General features: G+C 47.4%; 1 protein-coding gene across 1 annotated transcript; it reads right to left on the bottom strand.

Moving 5' to 3' along the window:
* Positions 1-4,283: 4,283 nt before the first annotated feature.
* LOC136551953 (GLABRA2 expression modulator-like) lies at positions 4,284-16,266 on the bottom strand. Its single transcript, XM_066543478.1, has 4 exons — positions 16,119-16,266; positions 15,907-16,008; positions 15,533-15,810; positions 4,284-4,472 (listed from the first exon to the last, which is right to left on the bottom strand). Exons 1-4 carry the CDS (start codon positions 16,207-16,209, stop codon positions 4,284-4,286), a joined length of 660 nt encoding a protein of 219 aa, XP_066399575.1. The 5' UTR covers positions 16,210-16,266.
* Positions 16,267-19,413: the final 3,147 nt, after the last annotated feature.

The following is a 19,413-nucleotide window of genomic DNA, read 5'->3' as shown; positions in this document are numbered from 1 at the left end:
AGAACCATGAAGCCAACCGAGAGGCTAGAGAGCGTGCAGGGCTGCCACCTCTTTCTCCAGTTCAGTCACCGTCGAGGTTTGATGACCTCCCTAGTCTTTCTGAGACAGATTTAGATGATGATGAGGAGGAGCAGGAGCAGCCAGAGCTTGATCCACACACCAGTTTGAGGACCACCTTGCAGTCTATGAGGAGGAGCACTTGGTATGAGTGCCATGCTTCGATCACTCATCACCAAGGGAGGGCGGTGGTGTCTTCTTCCTTCGACGACGACAACGATGATTATGATGGTGAAGAGGAGGATGTTGCAAGTGCTAGTGGAGCTGCTGGTGGGGATGGTGTCGATTGGGACACCATCCAAGAGGATGAGGAGTGAGTGTTGGTCTTTCTTCTTTTCTTCCCTTTTGGTGCTTTATGCCAGGGGGGAATTAGAGGGGTTATTAACTTTTTTGACGCCATGGAGAAGAGGTTGATGTAGCTAGAGTTATATTCATATTCGTTTAGAGTAGTCTTCGTTAAGTGAGAGCTTGAGAGTCCATTAGAAACTCTATTTATGTAATAATGCTACTTAAGTACTTTTTATATTTGTGGGATATGGACATATATTCATCTATGCTGTCGATTGTGATATAATTGTGCTAGAATGTATATCTTTATATGTATCACATGTTGTGTGGTGTCTATTCTGATCTGTGCTGTTACAGCAAGTGCGGCAATGCCGCACCCAGCTGCAACAACAAACCATGTTGTGCATAAAGTGTCATTTACGTCATGTTTTACATACCTGACATAGTATACAACACCACACAGGAGCATGGATGTAGGGAGAGCCCCATCACTTTCACTAAAATATGAATCTTGGTTTCTTATGCCAATTTGAGAATTTAATTCTCTATTCATATACTTAGGGGGAAGCCCTACACCCATGGCTCGAAAATCTCAGTATTTATTTCATATCTTTTGTAAGCTCTAATTGGGTTGTCATCAATCACCAAAAAGAGGGAGATTAAAAGTGCAATCAAGCCATAATTGTGGGTTTTGGTGATAACGACCACACAATTAGAGAACTAATGAGATTTATCGAGATGACAAGCAGGGAATTCATGTTTAAGGATGCTACACGAAATGGAGGAGCCCCCAATTACAAATGTAGATGGCTTCAAACTCAAAGGAGGTTTAATTTTTTTTATATATTTTGAATTTGAGTATAGGAAAAGCCATACTATAAAGGGGACACAATTGTTAAGCTAATATATGCTACCAAGTTCTCAAACATACACATGCATCCTCAGATTCACAGCTAAGACAGTCTACACTTCACGCTTACCCTTGCTGTCTTGCGTGGTGCGGCACTGCCGCTCTTGAAGAGAGGCACTACCGTAGTTGAGCCGCGGCACTGCTGTGACTCAAGTGACCATTGGGGGCTGAGGGGTATTTATACCCTTCCCCTTCCTTCCCAATGGTACTTTGCTCTTCTTCCTCACTTCAGCACATCCAAAAATTGAGAGGAGCTCTCTCTCTCTCCCTCCATTGTTGACCTCAAGCCCCTAAGCAAATCCATTGATTTCGCCATCAATCCTTGAGGGAAAAGGGTCCAAAACTCGATTAGAGAGCAGCTCCATTGATTCCCCAACTCTAAAGAGCACTTGGTTCACATTTTGGTCAGCGGTTGTGTTTGTTACTCTTGGAGCTTGGCTCCTAGTTGGCTAGAGCGTCACCCGTGGAGCTTATCAACTTGTGTGGCAGCCTCAGGAGGTTTGTAACCATCTCTTGAAGCTAGTAAACTCAACCCTCATCTCAAGAGTTAAGTCTCTTGACTTGAGAACGGGGAAGGGTTGAAAAGCTCTAAGCTTTAGTGGCTAACCTCAGCAACATGGAGGTAGGCAAGCCTTAGTGGCAAACCAAACCACGAGATAAATCATTGTGTCACTTATGCTTGATTTACATTACTTGCATAACATATTGTGGTTGAGGTGATTTCTAGGGTTTCTAGTCGATCTATTTATGTGTGGTGTTCCTACTACTTCTAACTCTTGATCTGTGATTGTCATACCTGCAGTAAGGTAGGAAATTTCTTTGATCCAAGTTTTCGTTCATGTATTTTGAACTGTGACTTGAAGTTGTCTGTAGGTACGACAGTGCCGCTGTTCTGGCCCAGCAGTGCCGCAGTCCAGTAATGCCGTCCTCTAGAGCGGCAGTGCCGCAGGGTGAATTTGATAAAAGTTTGAGTGTTTGTTTTGACAAACCTATTCACCTCCTCTAGGCCAACCAGAGATCCTACAGGATTATACTATATCAGCCTCCAAGAGAGTACCTATATGTGAAATCTATTTTGGGTTGCAGCAGAGGCGCAACCTAAATATATATGAGTATTCTATCTCATGGATACTCATTTATAAAAAGGGTTCTCTTTTGGGTCATGTTGTCGGAGAAGACCAAAAATAGGTATTGAACACTTTGCCTGTAGCGCTACTTGGAATGGATCTTGTATTTTAGGTGATGTTGTTGGAGATAGTCTAAGGTACCGCTTGGATATGGAAATGAGCTTGGGATAGGGATATAAAAGTACGGTGCCGTTTGGATATTGGGATATAGGGGGTGGGATGGGGAAAGGGAAATGAATGAATGGCTAGGGTTAAATAAGGTGTAAAGAATGGATGGCCTGGATACAACATTTCTCTATCCCTATCCCTATCCCTATCTCCATCCCCGTCCAAACTATTAGTGATTGGTTCATGAGCAAGGGTATTTTTCTCAATGAAAGTTTCATTCCCTATCCCTATTCCATTGTCTACCAAACAAGCGAATAGGTATGAAACCATATATTAGTATCTCATACCCACCTGTTGTTATCCCAATCCATTTCCTTTTCCCTATCCCTACCCACCTAAGGGAAAGAACAAAATAAATAAAAGAAGAAAAAAGAAAAAACAAGGGTATTATAGACATTTTAGCCTTCTTATCTACCAGGAGAAGTTGCTTTACGAAATGTTTTACCAAAACAGCAACAACTCCATTTCTAAAGAGGCTCCTTTAGATGAGCTAGAGCCAGAGCTGTTTTTGGTGGAGCCGAAGCCTTGCCATATAGGCCCGAAGAAACGGCAGCAGGCTGTGTGCCTTTGCTGGAGCAATGAAAAGGTTATGTGCCTTTAAATTGTGGGAAAAGGACGGTGGGAATGGGAAATGAGGGAAGGTGGATAACATAATCCTTGTTTGGATATCTGCAATGGGACAAGAATCGAGTATGGGACAGGGATAAGATGAGCTCATATCCCATGTCGGGCTAAGCTCGCCATGAACTATGCTCTCCGTGACGGACGGCGACCCAGAGGTAGGGGGTGCTCCCCCGTCATCGGGGCATGTAGCCCTAGATCCGGGCCACCAGCCCCCCATGGCTGGGCCGGAGGCGTCGGCTCCGCAGCTGGTGGAGGCATGAACCCCACGGGCGGTGGCGGCGGCATCATTGGCCGGGCAGCCGCCCCGCGGCTATAAACGCCATCTTCTTCGCCCTGTAGAGGCATGCGCGGCAGTGCCGGGGCGGCGGTGTCAGAGGCGGTGGCGCATCCGCGGCCTGGTGCAAGGGAGAAGGTGGGGCTTTTGGTGGGCGAGAAGGGAGTAGGGAGGTCTGCCGATGCCTGGGTGGCTGCTAGCAGCGGCGGCGGCTGGGGGAGGGGGTGGCCGCCAGGGGCGTTGCCGATCCTATCCCTAGATTCGAGTCGGGGTTCGGTCCACATGTGTTCTCGCATGATTTGTTCTAGGTATACATTGTTTTGTATAAAAGTTTTTTCCATTGGATTGCATGATTTGTTCTAGTCGTATATGTTTTTCCCCGTATCATAAACATTGTTCAGGTTTCTTTAAGTCGATCAAAGGTGGAGTGTGTTTAGGAATTGAAGCATGATTTGTATTTTGTATAGGAATTAATTAAAACAGACTGCTATGCTCGGTGGACGAGTGAAGGAAACCAAACATGCCCTTCTCAGCAAATGAGCAATTCGCGCAGCAGCATAAGTCCTCTTGTTGCAAGACACGATCACTTTAAAGAAGAATCGTGATATATAGCCACAGGTTAATCTAGCCCGTGATCATCAAAGCCATCGCCATGGATAATCATGGTCTTCTCTGAAATCTGAACAAAACGATTCGACTGTTCTCTCGGTGACAATGGCAACCAAACCAAGACATGTCATGCAAATCCGGACAGGTACAACATGATGAAAATAGTAGTACGACAACACACACACACCATTGCCTTGAGACTGAAGGGGAGGTCCTCATGACCTGGTCACGCCTGCAGGTTGCGGAAGCCGCTCAACGCTTCCTGCAGGTGCGCTACCGCGCTGTCGTAGTTGACGAAGCCCATGAACCAGAACTCGTGGCTGTCCACCGACACCAGCTGGATGAACTTCTCCGCGGGCTTCAGCTTGTTGGCTGACGGGCTCGCCGCCCTCAGCCGGTGAAGAGGAATCGCCACCTGCATGCACTCGTCCATCATCTTGTGAACACAAGGTTGACAAGTATCCTTGTGTGTTCGTTTTGTGATGAGTGATTGTCAATGTGATCCACGAAGTGGGTTGAGTGATGACTAACCCTACCATGGCGAAAGTTATGTATGCGACATGTCTTTTGGCTTGTGTTGTGCAGGTGTGGAGCTCGGATGCGGTGGTCGATGGCGAGGTGAAGGTCAAGAAGGACGTGCCATGCCGACAGATCGGGAGCGGTGAAGGACGGACGTGAGGCTTGGACCGAGGGACCCAGAGGCTGGGCGACTAGCCGCGGTGGCTGACACTTGGGACATCGACAAGTGCAAGAAGACATAAAGTGATGGTGTTGACCGGGTCAAGACGGCGGACGTGTGAGTCGAGCGAGGCTCAGGAGGACTTGGCGGGCTGACCGGTCGAGGACAACGGTGACACGCGTCGGATGGCGGGGGACGCGTATGGAGTACGCTACTCGCGGATGGTTTGATGGTTTGGACCTCAAAACCATCGGATGGACGGTTTACGGGTTTGGGCCTCAAAACTCGGGCGGAGGTTCCGAGGAGGGACGGACGGCACGTGGCGGCATCGGGGAGTTCGCGTCGAGGCGAAGCTACCGATGAGAAGGCGCGGTGGCCGTTGGATCAAGATTACACCGGGTTGGACAACAACGCTCTTGGGCTTAGCGGTTCAACTCATTTGTATCCAGGGGCAAAACTGGGAATGTGTAATAGCCATGTTAAATAGGATGAGGGAGCCCCCATCTCGCTCATCTCCTCTAGTTTTTATTTTCTCCTTTAGGGTTTCTTCCTCTAGTTTGCTCCCATGTATGAGAGAGGTCCACAACTCAAATTGTGACTTGGTTTTGAAGGAATCGGTGGCCATAACCACCGTATGTCCTCCGGGATTCAAGATTTAGTTGTGTTCTTGATGTGATTTTGGTGTTCTTCATGAGCTCCTTTTGTCCCTTCTTGTTTCCCCTCTTGTTTCTTCGTTTTGGGATGGTTTTGGTTCGTTCTTGTTGCCTTGGATGGATCAATGACATGAGTAGAAGCTTTCCACCGAAGAAAATCCACTAATTCCTCACGAGATCGTAGATCCGGGCAATTTTAGTTCTTAACCTATTTTTTGGGGGATTCTTCAAATCCTTCGATTCACGGAGGTAGAGTTTGTCTTGGGCCATGATCCTTTAGAGGTTGCCTTTCTACTCGCTTGTGAACCCTTGTGCAAAGTTTCAAGTCATTTGGAGTTAATTTGATCAAGTTATGGCTTGATTTGATTTTTTTCCCGAGAAACTGCTCGCTCATACCGGACACGTCCGATATGATCTAGGACGTGTCCGATATTTCTCACTTTGGAGTTTTGAGCTGAAATTTGGTGGTGATCTTCCCTTGGTGTCTAAAGAGCTATGGTTAAAATTTTATGATTTTTGGACACCGTTTGATGGGGTTTTGGATTTTTCTCTTTTGGTCAGCTTGCTGCTGAAAATACCTGACGTATCCGAGATCATACCGGACGTGTCCGAAAATACCGGACGTGTCCAATATAATACCGGACGTGTCCAATATTTGCAGGGGCAGTGCTGTTTTCTTTTGGGAGTTTGCTCATTTGGGCTCCGATCTATGTTCCGTTTGCTTTGTGGTGACCCGCTGTGTTCTGAGGGAGCATCCACCCTTATCTAGGGTCGTGGTCATCAGTCTATCATGTATGCTTTTTGGGGATTGATATTGGGACAGTGGTCGAAGATTTCGAAAGAAATTTGAGGCTCCCATTCACCCCCCCCCTCTAGTCGCCGTTTCCGGTCCTTCAATTGGTATTGGAGACGGTTAAGGATCATTCCACCTTAATCGGTCCATGATTCACGAAGGCGACATGGAGCGTGGTTCCGGTAAACCACCGCACTTTGATGGGTCCAACTATCCTTATTGGAAGATCCGCATGTCTGCGCATCTCCAGGGGATTGATTGGCTCGTCTAGGAAATTTGTGAGGATGCTACTTACGTTGTGCTCCCTGTTGCGGCCCGTACCACCCAGGATCACAAGGATCGGCACAACGCAAATAGCAAAGCTCGCAGTGTGCTTTTCTCGAGTCTTTCGCTTTCTGAGTTCGAGCGTGTCTCCGATTGTACTATAGCTCGAGAGATCTAGGTGAGGCTTCAGAGCTATCACGAGGGGACCGCACAGGTCAAGATCAGACTCTACAAGACGTACAAGCGCGAGTATGAGAACTTCTCTTAGTTTGATGGCAAGTCCATCGATGCCATGTTTTCCCACTTTCAGACTATTGTCAACAAAATGAAAGCGAACAAGGCCAACCTACCTTATAGTGATCATGAGAGGGCGCTCAAGCTTCTCTATGCCCTTGATCGAAAGGTATGGGATGTGAAGGTGTCGGCGATCATCGAGTCGGCCAACTACGACACCCTCACCATCGACGAGCTTTTCAGCAAGCTCAAGTCCACAGAGATCGACTACCAAACCCAAGCCAAGCTCAAGAATCCTTCTGCACCAACCATGGCTTTGGTCTCAGGTAGTGGTTCAAGTTCATTAACTAACCCTTCACAAGCTTCTTTCTCTTTGTCGTGCTTGATGTCAGTCACAGAGGAGCAGCTGGAGTCTCTTGGGGATGATGAGTTGGCACTCGTCATCAGTCAGTTCTCTCGGTTTCACAACAACCGTTTGAACCGCCGATGCAGTGGTGGCCCGAAGGAGGGATGCTATGGATGTGGAGATCCGGACCACTTTGTCATGCACTGCCCCAAGAAGAAGCCCTTCACCAACAAGTACGACTCCGGCAAGCGCAAGGATAAGCGCGACTACACCTCCGGCAAGAACAAGGCCAAGGGCGGCTTCGACAAGGAGGTGATCAAGAAGGCGTACCGTAGGAAGGCCAAAGCTCAAGAACGCGCCTTCCTCGCCTCCCTCAGCGACCTCGACGACGACTCCGACGATGATCACTCTTCTTCTCCCTCGACCGACGATGAGTCCAAGAAGAAGCACGAGGACAAGCTCAATGGTCTCTGCTTTGTTGCCGGTGCAAACCGTGGTGGGTTTTGCACTATGGCGGTTGACGGTGGAGCAAAGCTCAAAAAGGACATCGACATCGACGATGACGAAAATGAGGTACCGCCCACACTTGACTCACTTATGCTTGAGCTTGATACTATGAATGATACATTGATGAGTCAAGATAAGTTGCTTAAGCGTGCTGCCCGCAAGAGAAAAGAGTTTAAGGACCAGCTAGAGGTTGCTTTGAAGGAGTTGGAGCTTGCCAAGAGTGGTGTAGTGGTGTTAGAGGAGGAGGAGTGCGATGAGTGCGCTATACACATGTCTAACCTCTCTGACTTGCAATCCAAGTATGCTGTTTTGCTTGATGAATGTGATGAGCTGAAGTCTCATTCTGGGTTGCTCGGTGCATGCAAGTCCTGCTCAGGCTTGCAATCTGAGTTGGTAGAGAAGGTTGCCAAACTTGCTGAGTTTGAGAAGGCCAACTTAGATAGCACCACCACTACATGTGTTCGATGTGAAGCTTTGGTGTTGGAGCTTGAGTCCTGCAGGCACGACAAGATGGGAACCGAGGAAGAAAACACACAACTTCGGTCCATCTTGAGCTAGGTGTCGTGCAGTGAGCCTCAGTTGGGCATAATGGTGAGCTAGTTTAGGCGGGGAACTGACTCATCGGGAGTAGGCTTTGCTATAGGTGGGAAGGGTGAGCATGTCTATGGCAAGGTTGGTGAACATAGTGGTTTGAATCCAAGTGAGAAACCCACCAACACTCCCAAATTGATCAAGATCCCTCCACCAGGGTCTACCAAGCCTATGATCAAAGATGGTGTGTTTGAAGAACCACCAAAAGCTCCACCATCCAAGCAAGTTTGGGTTCCCAAACCGAACCACTTTTGGAACTCACTCGATACTCTACCCAACATCTCTAGTGCACCCCTTCCTAAAGCCAAAAAGCCTCAGAGAGTGAACCACATCCACAAGAGAGTGAGTCAACCACCATCCAAGAGAGAGGTGAGGTACCACTGTGACTATTGCCATAGAGATGGTCATTTGGCTGAGTTTTGCTTTAGGAGGAAGAGAGATGAGCGGCGCAAGTATGAGTTGAACAACCGGAACATGTACCGTCCTCCCCATGGTGTACATGTACCGCCTGTTCAGAGGCACAGTGTTAGGCCTAGAGGTGCAATGCCTCAAGGTGCTAGGCCTCAGGTGGCGAGACCACATGGTGGTCGTGCCTGGCATGGCCCAAGTCATGATCTATATTACTCTGGACCTCGTGACGGTGGCTTTCAGTCCCACACTCCTAGCGGACCACGTTTTCCCCCACGTGGTGATCGCTTCTCTCCAATGGGACATGGCATGTATGGTGTTTTTCCTAACACTTTTCTAGGGCAAATGACTCAACACTGGTATTCTCCTCACTTCACTAACCCCAGTGTTGTGCCATTTGCTCACCCCCTGTCTTTCTATTGATGTAGAGCGGAGGCCTAGAGAACACGTGGCTTGTTGATTTTGGCTGTTTGCGCCACATGACCAGAAGTTCCAAATGGTTCTCCAGCCTTGACCCCATGCAATACATAGAGTACATCACATTTGGGGACAATAGCAAAGGTAAGGTGCTGTCTCGTGGGACCATTCGGGTCAATGAGTCTTTTATCTTGAAGGACGTTGCTTTGGTTTTAAGCCTGCATTTCAATTTGCTCTCTGTTTCGCAACTCCTTCAAGATGGGTTTGAGGTGCGCTTTAAGACTGGACTTTCTCGTGTGCTCGATTCTTAGGGACATCTAGTTTGTCAGATTGTTCCTTTCGGTCGAGTTTTCAGAGCTGATTTCTCTCAATCTTTCGGTTCTTCTCGCTGTTTGGTTGTCGGATCTTCTGATTTGTGGAAGTGGCATAGGAGACTTGGTCACTTGAGCTTCGATCTCCTAGTGAGGTTGAGTTCTCTTGACATGATCCGAGGATTGCCCAAACTTAAGTTTGAGAAGGATCTGGTATGCCATCCCTGTCGCCACGGAAAGATGGTTGCTGCTTCCCATCCTCCAGTGACTCAGGTCATGACCATGAGACCCGGTGAGCTACTCCATATGGACACTGTTGGTCCGGCTCGGGTTCGATCAGAGGGAGGGAAGTGGTACGTTCTTGTGATCGTGGATGATTTTTCTCGCTATTCTTGGGTGTTTTTCATGGAGGGCAAGGACGAAGCGTTTTCTCATGCTCGTGACTTGATCTTGAGGTTGCAAACTGAGTTACCAAAGAATGCCATACGAGCTATCCGCAGTGACAATGGCACTGAGTTCAAAAACTCTTAGTTTGACACCTTCTGTGCTTCCTTGGGTCTTGAACATCAGTTTTCTTTGCCCTATGTCCCTCAGTAGAATGGTGTTGCTGAGCGCAAAAATCGGACTTTGGTTGAAATGGCCAGGACGATGCTCGATGAGCATAGGACTCCTAGGCGTTACTGGGCCGAAGCCATCAACACCGCCTGCCATGTTTCAAACCACATTTTTCTTCATGCTTTCTTAAAGAAGACATCCTACGAGTTGCGGTTTGGGCGTCCACCCAAGGTGAGTCATTTTTTAGTCTTCGATTGCAGGTGCTTCATTCTTAAGCAAGGTAATCTTGACAAGTTTGAATCTAGATCTTCGGACGGTATATTCCTCGGTTACGCTTCTCATTCATATGCGTACCGTGTGCTTAATCTTGAGACTAACCGTGTCGTGGAGACTTGTGAAGTCACCTTTGACGAAACCATGCCCTCTTCTATTTCTATCTTTGAACGTGCAGGTGATGAAGAGATGGGTGACAGCATTTTCGTTGAGGATGACAATGACATCGATTGGGATGATCCCAAGCCATCTCAACCAGCTACCCCGATCGAGCCAGCTTCGACCACTTCGGCTCATGGCCCCGAGCCCTCCACCTCTACTTCATGGGGTCCGTGAGAGCCGCTTCCTCAATTGACTGAGGAGGCCCCAGCTGTGGATGAGGGGGAGGCGACTTCATCTTTGGGTGCACCTCGACATATCCAGCGACGCCATCCTCCTCAGACCATGATCGGCGACATCGACGAAAGGGTAACGCGTTCCAAGTCTTATCATATTTCCCATTTCGCTCATTCTGCTTTTGTAGCTTCTTTTGAGCCTCGAGATATTGGACACGCACTATCTAATGCCGATTGGGTTAATGCTATGCACGAGGAGTTAGAGAACTTTGAGCGGAACCAAGTGTGGGTTTTAGTTCCACCTCCACCAGAGTGCCACCCCATAGGTACAAAGTGGGTTTACAAGAACAAGCAGAGTGAGGATGGGGTGGTGGTGAGAAACAAGGCGAGATTAGTGGCTTAGGGTTTTTGCCAAAAAGAGGGAATAGACTATGAAGAAACCTTTGCTCCTGTTGCCCGTCTAGAAGCCATTAGGATTCTTTTAGCATTTGCAGCTTCGAAAGGGTTCAAGCTGTATTAGATGGATGTAAAGAGTGCCTTCTTGAATGGGTACATAGAGGAAGAGGTTTATGTGAGGCAACCCCCTGGCTTTGAAAATCCAAAGTACCCCAACCATATTTTTAAACTCCACAAAGCCTTGTATGGTTTGAAACAAGCCCCGAGAGCCTGGTATGAGCGTTTAAAAGCTTTCTTGCTTGATAAGGGTTTTAGGATGGGTTCCGTAGATAAGACTTTGTTCCTCCTCAAGCAAGGCACAGACATCCTTTTGGTTCAGATATACGTGGATGATATAATCTTTGGTGGCTCTTCTCATGCTCTTGTTGCCAAGTTTTCAGATACTATAAGCAGGGAATTTGAGATGAGCATGATGGGTGAATTGACTTTCTTCCTTGGGCTGCAAATCAAGCAAACTCGTGAGGGGATGTTCATGCACCAAGGCAAGTACACCAAGGATGTGCTCAAGAAATTTGATATGGGTGAGGCCAAGCCTCTTTCGACGCCCATGTCAACCATGACGGCCCTAGATGAGGACAAGGAGGGAGAAGCCGTGGACCAGAAGGAATACCGAAGCATGATCAGGTCCCTGCTGTACCTAACGGCGACGAGACTAGACATCCAGTTCGCAGTCTGCTTGTGCGCGCGCTTTCAGTCTTTGCCACGCACGTCTCATTGTCAAGCCATCAAGCGGATCCTTAGGTACCTTCGTTTCACACCTGAGTTTGGTCTTTGGTTTTCAGTCTCCTCCTCTCTTTCTCTTTGTGGGTATTCTGATGCGGATTATGCTGGTTGTTGTGTTGAGAGGAAGTCCACTTCGGGGACTTGTCAGTTTCTTGGATCTTTTCTTGTGTCTTGGTCTTCTCGCAAGCAGTCTAGCGTCGCCCAATCCACCACAGAAGCTGAGTATGTTGCTGCTGCTGCTTGTTGTTCCCAGTTGCTTTGGATGATAGCTACTCTGAGAGACTTTGGGTTAGAGTTTAGGCGAGTGCCTTTGTTTTGTGACAGCACCAGTGCCATAAGTGTAGCCAAAAACCCAGTCCTTCACTCAAAGACAAAGCACATAGAAGTTCGCTTTCACTTCTTGTGTGACCACTATGAGAAAGGTGATATCGATCTGCACCGCATTGAAACCCAAAACCAGCTCGCAGATATCTTCACCAAACCACTTGATCAAGCCCAGTTTGCTCGCTTGCGAGGGGAGCTTTGAGTTTGTTTCCCTTTTTAGAGGAGGGGAACTTTGGTTGTTGTATTCTAGTTTTGCTTTTCTTTGTAGTTTAGCCTTTGTTTTTGTTTTTATATCATTCTTGCATATCATATCATCATGTATCATATTGCATCCTGAGCTTCATCCTTATAGTAGCTAGATTGACACTATGCTCTTGTTGGGGATGTTATGGATATACAATGATGTGCTTTTGGCTTAGGCTCCTTTTGATCAATTGATACATGTTATGAGCTAAGCTTGTTTTCCAAACTGTGAACTTGATTAAAACTTGTTGAAACATGAAATGTGTTCACCACTACTTGTGGCACTAGCATGTGTAGAATGTGTCGAGATCTTTTTCTTGCTTCATATATATGCTTAGTTGCTACGGCTCATACCTTGAGTTACACACTTGCTTGAGAAACTTGAATTTGTGCTAAAACTTGAAAATCAAACTAAGTGATTTGAAAAGATCGGGATGGGTCTGTACTATCCTATGTCAGAGTATCGAGACAGCTCCAAATTGCACTTATTGGTGAACTTGAGCTCTGTAATGGATACCGAGATCATTGTCTTAAGCTTCTGATTGCCTTTGGCATAGGCTTGACATGGTCGCTAAGTTAGGTTTTGATGGCACAGATAAACTCTCGCACACACTTGTCTGACAAACTTTGGTAATACGCTGCATAACTCTGATAACTTTCAATTGGTGTCTCAAATTTGATCAAACCACCAGTTTGTCTCTTGACATGATGTGTGAACTTTGTTTGGGGTAGTTCACTTTGCATACATGTGTAGCACAAGGTCGATCTCCTGTCTATTTTTGCTATGTGCTCCTTTGGTGGTGAACCTCTTTTACAATTGCTCAAACTTGATCAAACTTGCTTAAATGCCATATTTCGTCTCATTTGGTCACCTTGAGCATTTGCTAGCACTTGTATGTGTTGCTATATATACATGACAGCATCCACTAGAGCATTCTTTCAATCTACTTGCTATAATCTTGAAGCTTCTGCATTCGTGCATTTCTACATTCATAGCTTGTTTTGAGGGGGAGTTGCAATTCTTGGGCTCTAGCTTGATAAGTGCATGTGTTAACAAGGGGGAGAAGTTTCCACACTCACAATGTCACAAGGGGACACAAGGGGAGAAATATTTAGAAAAGGGGGAGAAAACTTCCAATTTCACCTAAAGTTGAGAGATATGCATTCATTTGAGAGAGATTGCACTTGTTCAGGGGGAGTTGCATTTAAGGTGTTTTGCTAGATGTGTTGAGCCTTTGCCTCTTCTGGAGGGTCTAGCAGGTTTTTAGCTTTTCGAGCTTTGCTAGTGGTGTTGAGCCCGTTGTCTCTTCTTGAGGGCTAGCTTTGTTTTACTTGGTTGCGTCGAGCCGTTGCCCATGTCTTTGAGGACCAAGTTTTGCTCATTTTCAAATGACCCAGTTCTTGGTTTTTCTTTGGCTTTTGGTCATTTGGGTGAGTTCTTTCTTTTCTCTTCTTTTTCTTTTTCTTTTGCTCAAGCTGTTCGTGTATTGGTGTTGACAATGCACTCATCAAGGGGGAGATTGCGAACACAAGGTTGACAAGTACCCTTGTATGTTCGTTTTGTGATGAGTGATTGTCAATGTGATCCACGAAGTGGGTTGAGTGGTGACTAACCCTACCATGGTGAAAGCTATGTGTGCGACATATCTTTTGGCTTGTGTTGTGCAGGTGTGGAGCTCGGATGCGGTGGTCGACGGCGAGGTGAAGGTCAAGAAGGACGTGCCGTGCCGACAGACCGGGAGCGGTGAAGGACGGACGTGAGGCTTGGACCGAGGGACCCAGAGGCCGGGTGACTAGCCGCGGTGGCTGACACTTGGGACATCGACAAGTGCAAGAAGACATGGAGTGACGGTGTTGACCGGGTCAAGACGGCGGGCGCGTGAGTCGAGCGAGGCTCAGGAGGACTTGGCGGGCCAACCGGTCGAGGACGGCGGTGACATGCGTCGGATGGCGGGGGACGCGTATGGAGTACGCTACTCGCGAACGGTTTGATGGTTTGGACCTCAAAACCATCGGATGGACGGTTTACGGGTTTGGGCCTCAAAACCCGGGCGGAGGTTCCGAGGAGGGACGGACGGCACGTGGCGGCATCGGGGAGTTCGCGTCGAGGCGAAGCTACCGATGAGAAGGCGCGGTGGCCGTCGGATCAAGATTATACCGGGTTGGACAACAACGCCCTTGGGCTTAGCGGTTCAACTCATTTGTATCCAGGGGCAAAACTGGAAATGTGTAATAGCCCTGTTAAATAGGATGAGGGAGCCCCCATCTCCCTCATCTCCTCTAGTTTTTATTTTCTCCTTTAGGGTTTCTTCCTCTAGTTTACTCCTATGTATGAGAGAGGCCCACAACTTAAATTGTGACTTGGTTTTGAAGGAATCGGTGGCCGTAACCACCGTATGTCCTCCGGTATTCATGATTTATTTGTGTTCTTGATGTGATTTTGGTGTTCTTCACGAGCTCCTTTTGTTCCTTCCTGTTTCCCCTCTCGTTTCTTCGTTTTGGGATGATTTTGGTTCGTTCTTGTTGCCTTGGATCGATCAATGACATGAGGAGAAGCTTTCCACCGAAGAAAATCCACTAATTCCTCACGAGATCGCAGATCCGGGCAATTTTAGTTCTTGACCTATTTTTTGGGGATTCTTCTATTCCTTCGATTCATGGAGCTAGAGTTTGTCTCGGGCCATGATCCTTTAGAGGTTGCCTTTCTACTCGCTTGTGAACCCTTGAGCAAAGTTTCAAGTCATTTGGAGTTGATTTGATCAAGTTATGGCTTGATTTGATTTTTTTCCCGAGAAACTGCTCGCTCATACCGGACGCGTCCGATATGATCTAGGACGTGTTCGATATTTCTCACTTTGGAGTTTTGAGCTGAAATTTGGTGGAGATCTTCCCTCGGTGTCTAAAGAGCTATGGTTAAAATTTCATGATTTTTGGACACCGTTTGATGGGGTTTTGGATTTTTCTCTTTTGGTTAGCTTGCTGCTGAAAATACCTGACGTGTCCGAGATAATACTGGACGTGTCCGAAAATACCGGACGTGTCCGATATAATACCGGATGTGTCCGATATTTGCAGGGGCAGTGCTGTTTTCTTTTGGGAGTTTGCTCGTTTGGGCTCCGATCTGTGTTCCGTTTGCTTTGTGGTGATCCGCTGTGTTCTGAGGGAGCATCCACCCTTCTTAGGGTCGTGGTCATCAAGTCTATCACGTATGCTTTTTGGGGATTGATATTGGGACAGTGGTCGAAGATTTCGAAAGAAATTTGAGGCTCCCATTCACCCTCCTCTGATCGCCGTTTCCGGTCCTTCACATCTAGAGGTAGAACATGGGATGGGAGCGTGGAGCTGTGACAGCGATTCTCCTACCTTGTAGTGGCTCCACTCCGTTCTGTCGCCGCCGGAACCCTCATAGGACAGGGGGCTGTCGCTGCAGAAGGCGACCCTGGCCGTGGACAGGTACAGGACGCCCATCACCGGGCCGGCGGCCGTGGAGAGGTAGCACGCGTAGGACTTGCGCAGCTGCTCGTCCGGCGGGGCGCTGAAGGCCTGCCGGAATATCTTGTCGTGGCCGCCTTCCGCCAGCACCTTGGTCCCCTGCGCGATCCTCCCCACCGCGGCCTCCGCGATGCTAGGCGCCATCCTCACTGCCCAAAGAATCAAATCAGTTAGAATCAAATCAATTCCATAGATCACACACAAGCTTAAGTGTATGTAGATGAAGAGAACAATCAATCACCCACAGTGCTGCCATGTGTTGCGCGACAGATCCTCGGCCTTCCTGGTCGCCTCACCGACCTTCCGCCCCCACCGCGACAGCGCATTCTTCACCGTCTCCTTCGTGCCTGCATGCGCGCGGAACAACCGATCGATCGAGAACAACCGTCAGAAAACAAGCAGCACCGGACAGCAGGAGATATGGCTCAAGTGACATGTGGCACCGCGCCGCACTGACTCCTGGACGACGGCTGCACGGGCGAAGGCATCGCGTAAGGGCCGGCCTCCGTGGCCGCCGCCGGCGACCAGCTTCTCGCGTCCCGCTGCATCGGTAGTTGATTGGAACGTTCCCCTGTTGTCTCTTGTCTGCCCACACTCCTCTTCCGATCCCGTTCCCTCGCGCGTATCGAAATGGGGCAGGTGGTTGCTTCGGCTCGACCGATATGGCAACAGCGCAGCTAGAGCTAGCTAGCATTGGTCAGGGTAGTAGGATACTCCACTCCACTATTTGCTGAGCGCGACGGCGACGATACCAGTCTCGGTCTTGTCTCTGCACCGTTTCGGTTGCACCGAGTCCTCTCTGTACGTATCTAGGCAAGCGGTGGTGTCAGCAAGGAGGAGCGGAAGGGAGCGAGCGGTCTGTTCGTTTCTTGTCGGAATCGGCAATGCGTAAGGGAGCGCGCGGCCGGAGCGGGGCGGGGCGGAGACGGAGCCGTCCCGACCGAAGCGGACGACGCCACGTGACGGGCGCGCAGCTGCAGCGGGCCCGGCCGGAACGGCACGGCTCCAGGCTCCTTGTATAAAAATAAAATAAGGGGTCGGCGCCGGTCGAGATGAATGCAACGTTGCGGAGAGCGGACAGCGCCACCGAGCCTTGTCCGCGTTACGCTACGCGACTTTGCCACTACACTTCAGGTCAGGGTCGTATCCCGTATTCCCGTATCGGATGTATCCCGTATCGAATACGTATCCGATACGGATACACGGCTGATAGGGCCCCGGTAGGTATCCCTGGCGTATCTGATTTTTATTTAATAACTTAAGCAATTATGAGTACGTGGGCCCATACGTATCTACAGGTTGGATACGGCCCAAGCAGCCCAACAAGCTGCAGTCGGAAAAGCCAGGAGTACAGCACCGGTCACTGGGCCACAGAACACACCCACTAACGGCCCAACAACATCTATCTTCCGGCCCAAACTATATTCTAAACACCAAAGCTACATTTATTTAGTTCTGATCAGCCACTACTCCTGCCGTGTGTACACATTCTCCACCTCTTAACAGCCAGCTTGCATCAAGCTGGTGCTGATGGAAAGAGGCAGAGGAAATTTGCTTCATCTTCCCATGATGTTACAGCATGAGCACCATCATCCCATTTTAGTATTGAACCCTACTGACAGTCGTAGTGGCACCTCCCCTTGAGACGAATCTGGATTCTGGAATCTGGAATCTGAACTGGTAGCGCCACAGTTGAATCAGTAATGATAGAAGACAATTAAGTGCTGACCTGTGCCCGGTGTGGTAATATTTCTTCAGTTGGGACACACCACTAGATGGATTTGAGCAGAGCTTGGTAACTCCATTTTGTAAGACTCCTCCTGCCTGTTGTAACGCTTGGCATAATACTTGAGAGATGGTTTCAGGGCCATATTATTTGAGAGAGAGTTTTCATACTTATCAATTAATATAAAAATTACACTATTACACAACATGCAATCATTGTCTGACTATCATTATCAGTTCGTGGCTTAACCGACAATAATAAGCGGACTTTCACTGCCACTTCGACAGTGATAGGTTGTTCTGCATAAAAAAAAACATAAAATTTTCATATGTGGTCGGACTAAGATAAAGTTTGTACCAAAATTAAAGTATTCAAAAATATCTAACAACTTTATAGTTAACAACTTTTTCATTGAGATGGTTCACATGTCCTAATATTCAGTTTAAGTTCTTAGATGGTTTACAATGCCGAATGGAGACAAAGTCTCATCAAAGTTATAATACTCGACAAGATTTACAACTCTGCATTTAACAACCTTTTTATTTGAGATCGTTTAAAGTGTCATCAAATATACAATATAAGATTTATAAATTTTTAGTTAAAAATAGCATCAGTTGTGTAGGCGTCGCGTAGCTCAGCTGACATGGATGCTCAAGAGAATGTTGGGATCTTGAGGTTGAAAAATATTATAGCTCTTTCTATCTTGGTTCCTGTGTAAAACATGATTTTTTTTGTAGAATTCCTTCTCTCTCCTTCTTAATTGCAATGCCACGTTAGCATTTTACCTACTTAGCCCTATCTTGGTTCCCTTGTAAACATGGTTTATTGTATAAGGGCACCCTCAATAGTATGAGCTAGTTACTACCTCTAAGACAACTCCTCTAATAATGTTAATTTTTAGCATATAGCTTATTATAATATGGACAGTGTCACATGACAGTCTTACATAATCTTAGAATGTGTGTATAAAACTATAAGCCTAGCTGTTAATCATGAGATATATTTTCCTCTCTTCTACAGTATGAAATAATATGGTTAGAGCTAGCTCATAAGTCATCATCGTAGCCACCCTAAGAAATCAATTCCTTATCTTTCCTCTTAATTATGATAACACATCAGCATTTTATCTACCTAGCTGCTCTTGATCATTGAAAACCCCTCGTTTAAACCTTTGTCGCTTGGTTTTCTCGAGTTTTTGAACATGGTGTCCAGCTTCTTGGTTTACATGTGGCTACTTACACCTGGGTATGTGCTACAATATTCATTCATTTTAATTACAAGTGGGTTTTCCCTCGGTAGGTTTCCAGAATAGTTTCTAAGAAAGATTGAACTGTGAAAACAAACTTTAGGTCTTGTTTGAATATTATCGGATTCACTCCATGTGTTAGGGTGGATTCGGGCACTAGTAGAGAAATGACTTTTGATCCACTTCGAAATTTGGCTTTAGTCCCGGTATTTTTCGCGCCCGGGACTAGAGAAACCTTTAGTCCCGGTTGGTAGCTCCAACCGGGACTAAAGGTCCCTGCCCAATGGCTACTGCGGCAGGCTTTTGCTGCAGGGGACCTTTAGTCCCGGTTAGAGCTACCAACCGAAACTAAAGGTTAACTTTTACTCCCGGTTGGTCCCTCCAACCGGGAGTAAAAGTCTACTCCCGGCAGGAGGCTCCGTCCGGGACTAGAAAGAGACCTTTAGTCCCGGTTGCTGTCTCCAACCGGGACTAAAGATCCCCTCCTATATACCCCTTCTTCCTCCCCGAGCCCGAGCCACTTCGAGCTCAGTATTTTTGCTTCATTGCCGGCCTCTCTTCTTCCTCATCGCCGGTAATCATAAGATTTCTTCGATTCCTCCATCGATTCTTCGGTTCTAAAGGTTACCAACTTTATACTCTCATGTTTCATCAGTAGCATATCTCATTTTGTGGACTAGATATATGTGGTTTTTTATGGTGGATTTTTTTTATTTGTAAGCCATTTAAGCTCAAAATCACTTTAAAGTTTGCATATTTGGATGAAGGAATGTTAAAGTA

This window comes from Miscanthus floridulus, chromosome 4 (genome assembly GCF_019320115.1).
Source record: "Miscanthus floridulus cultivar M001 chromosome 4, ASM1932011v1, whole genome shotgun sequence".
Lineage (NCBI taxonomy): Eukaryota > Viridiplantae > Streptophyta > Magnoliopsida > Poales > Poaceae > Miscanthus > Miscanthus floridulus.
Note: the sequence above shows the minus strand (reverse complement) of the source record. Positions and strands in the feature narration are given on the sequence as shown.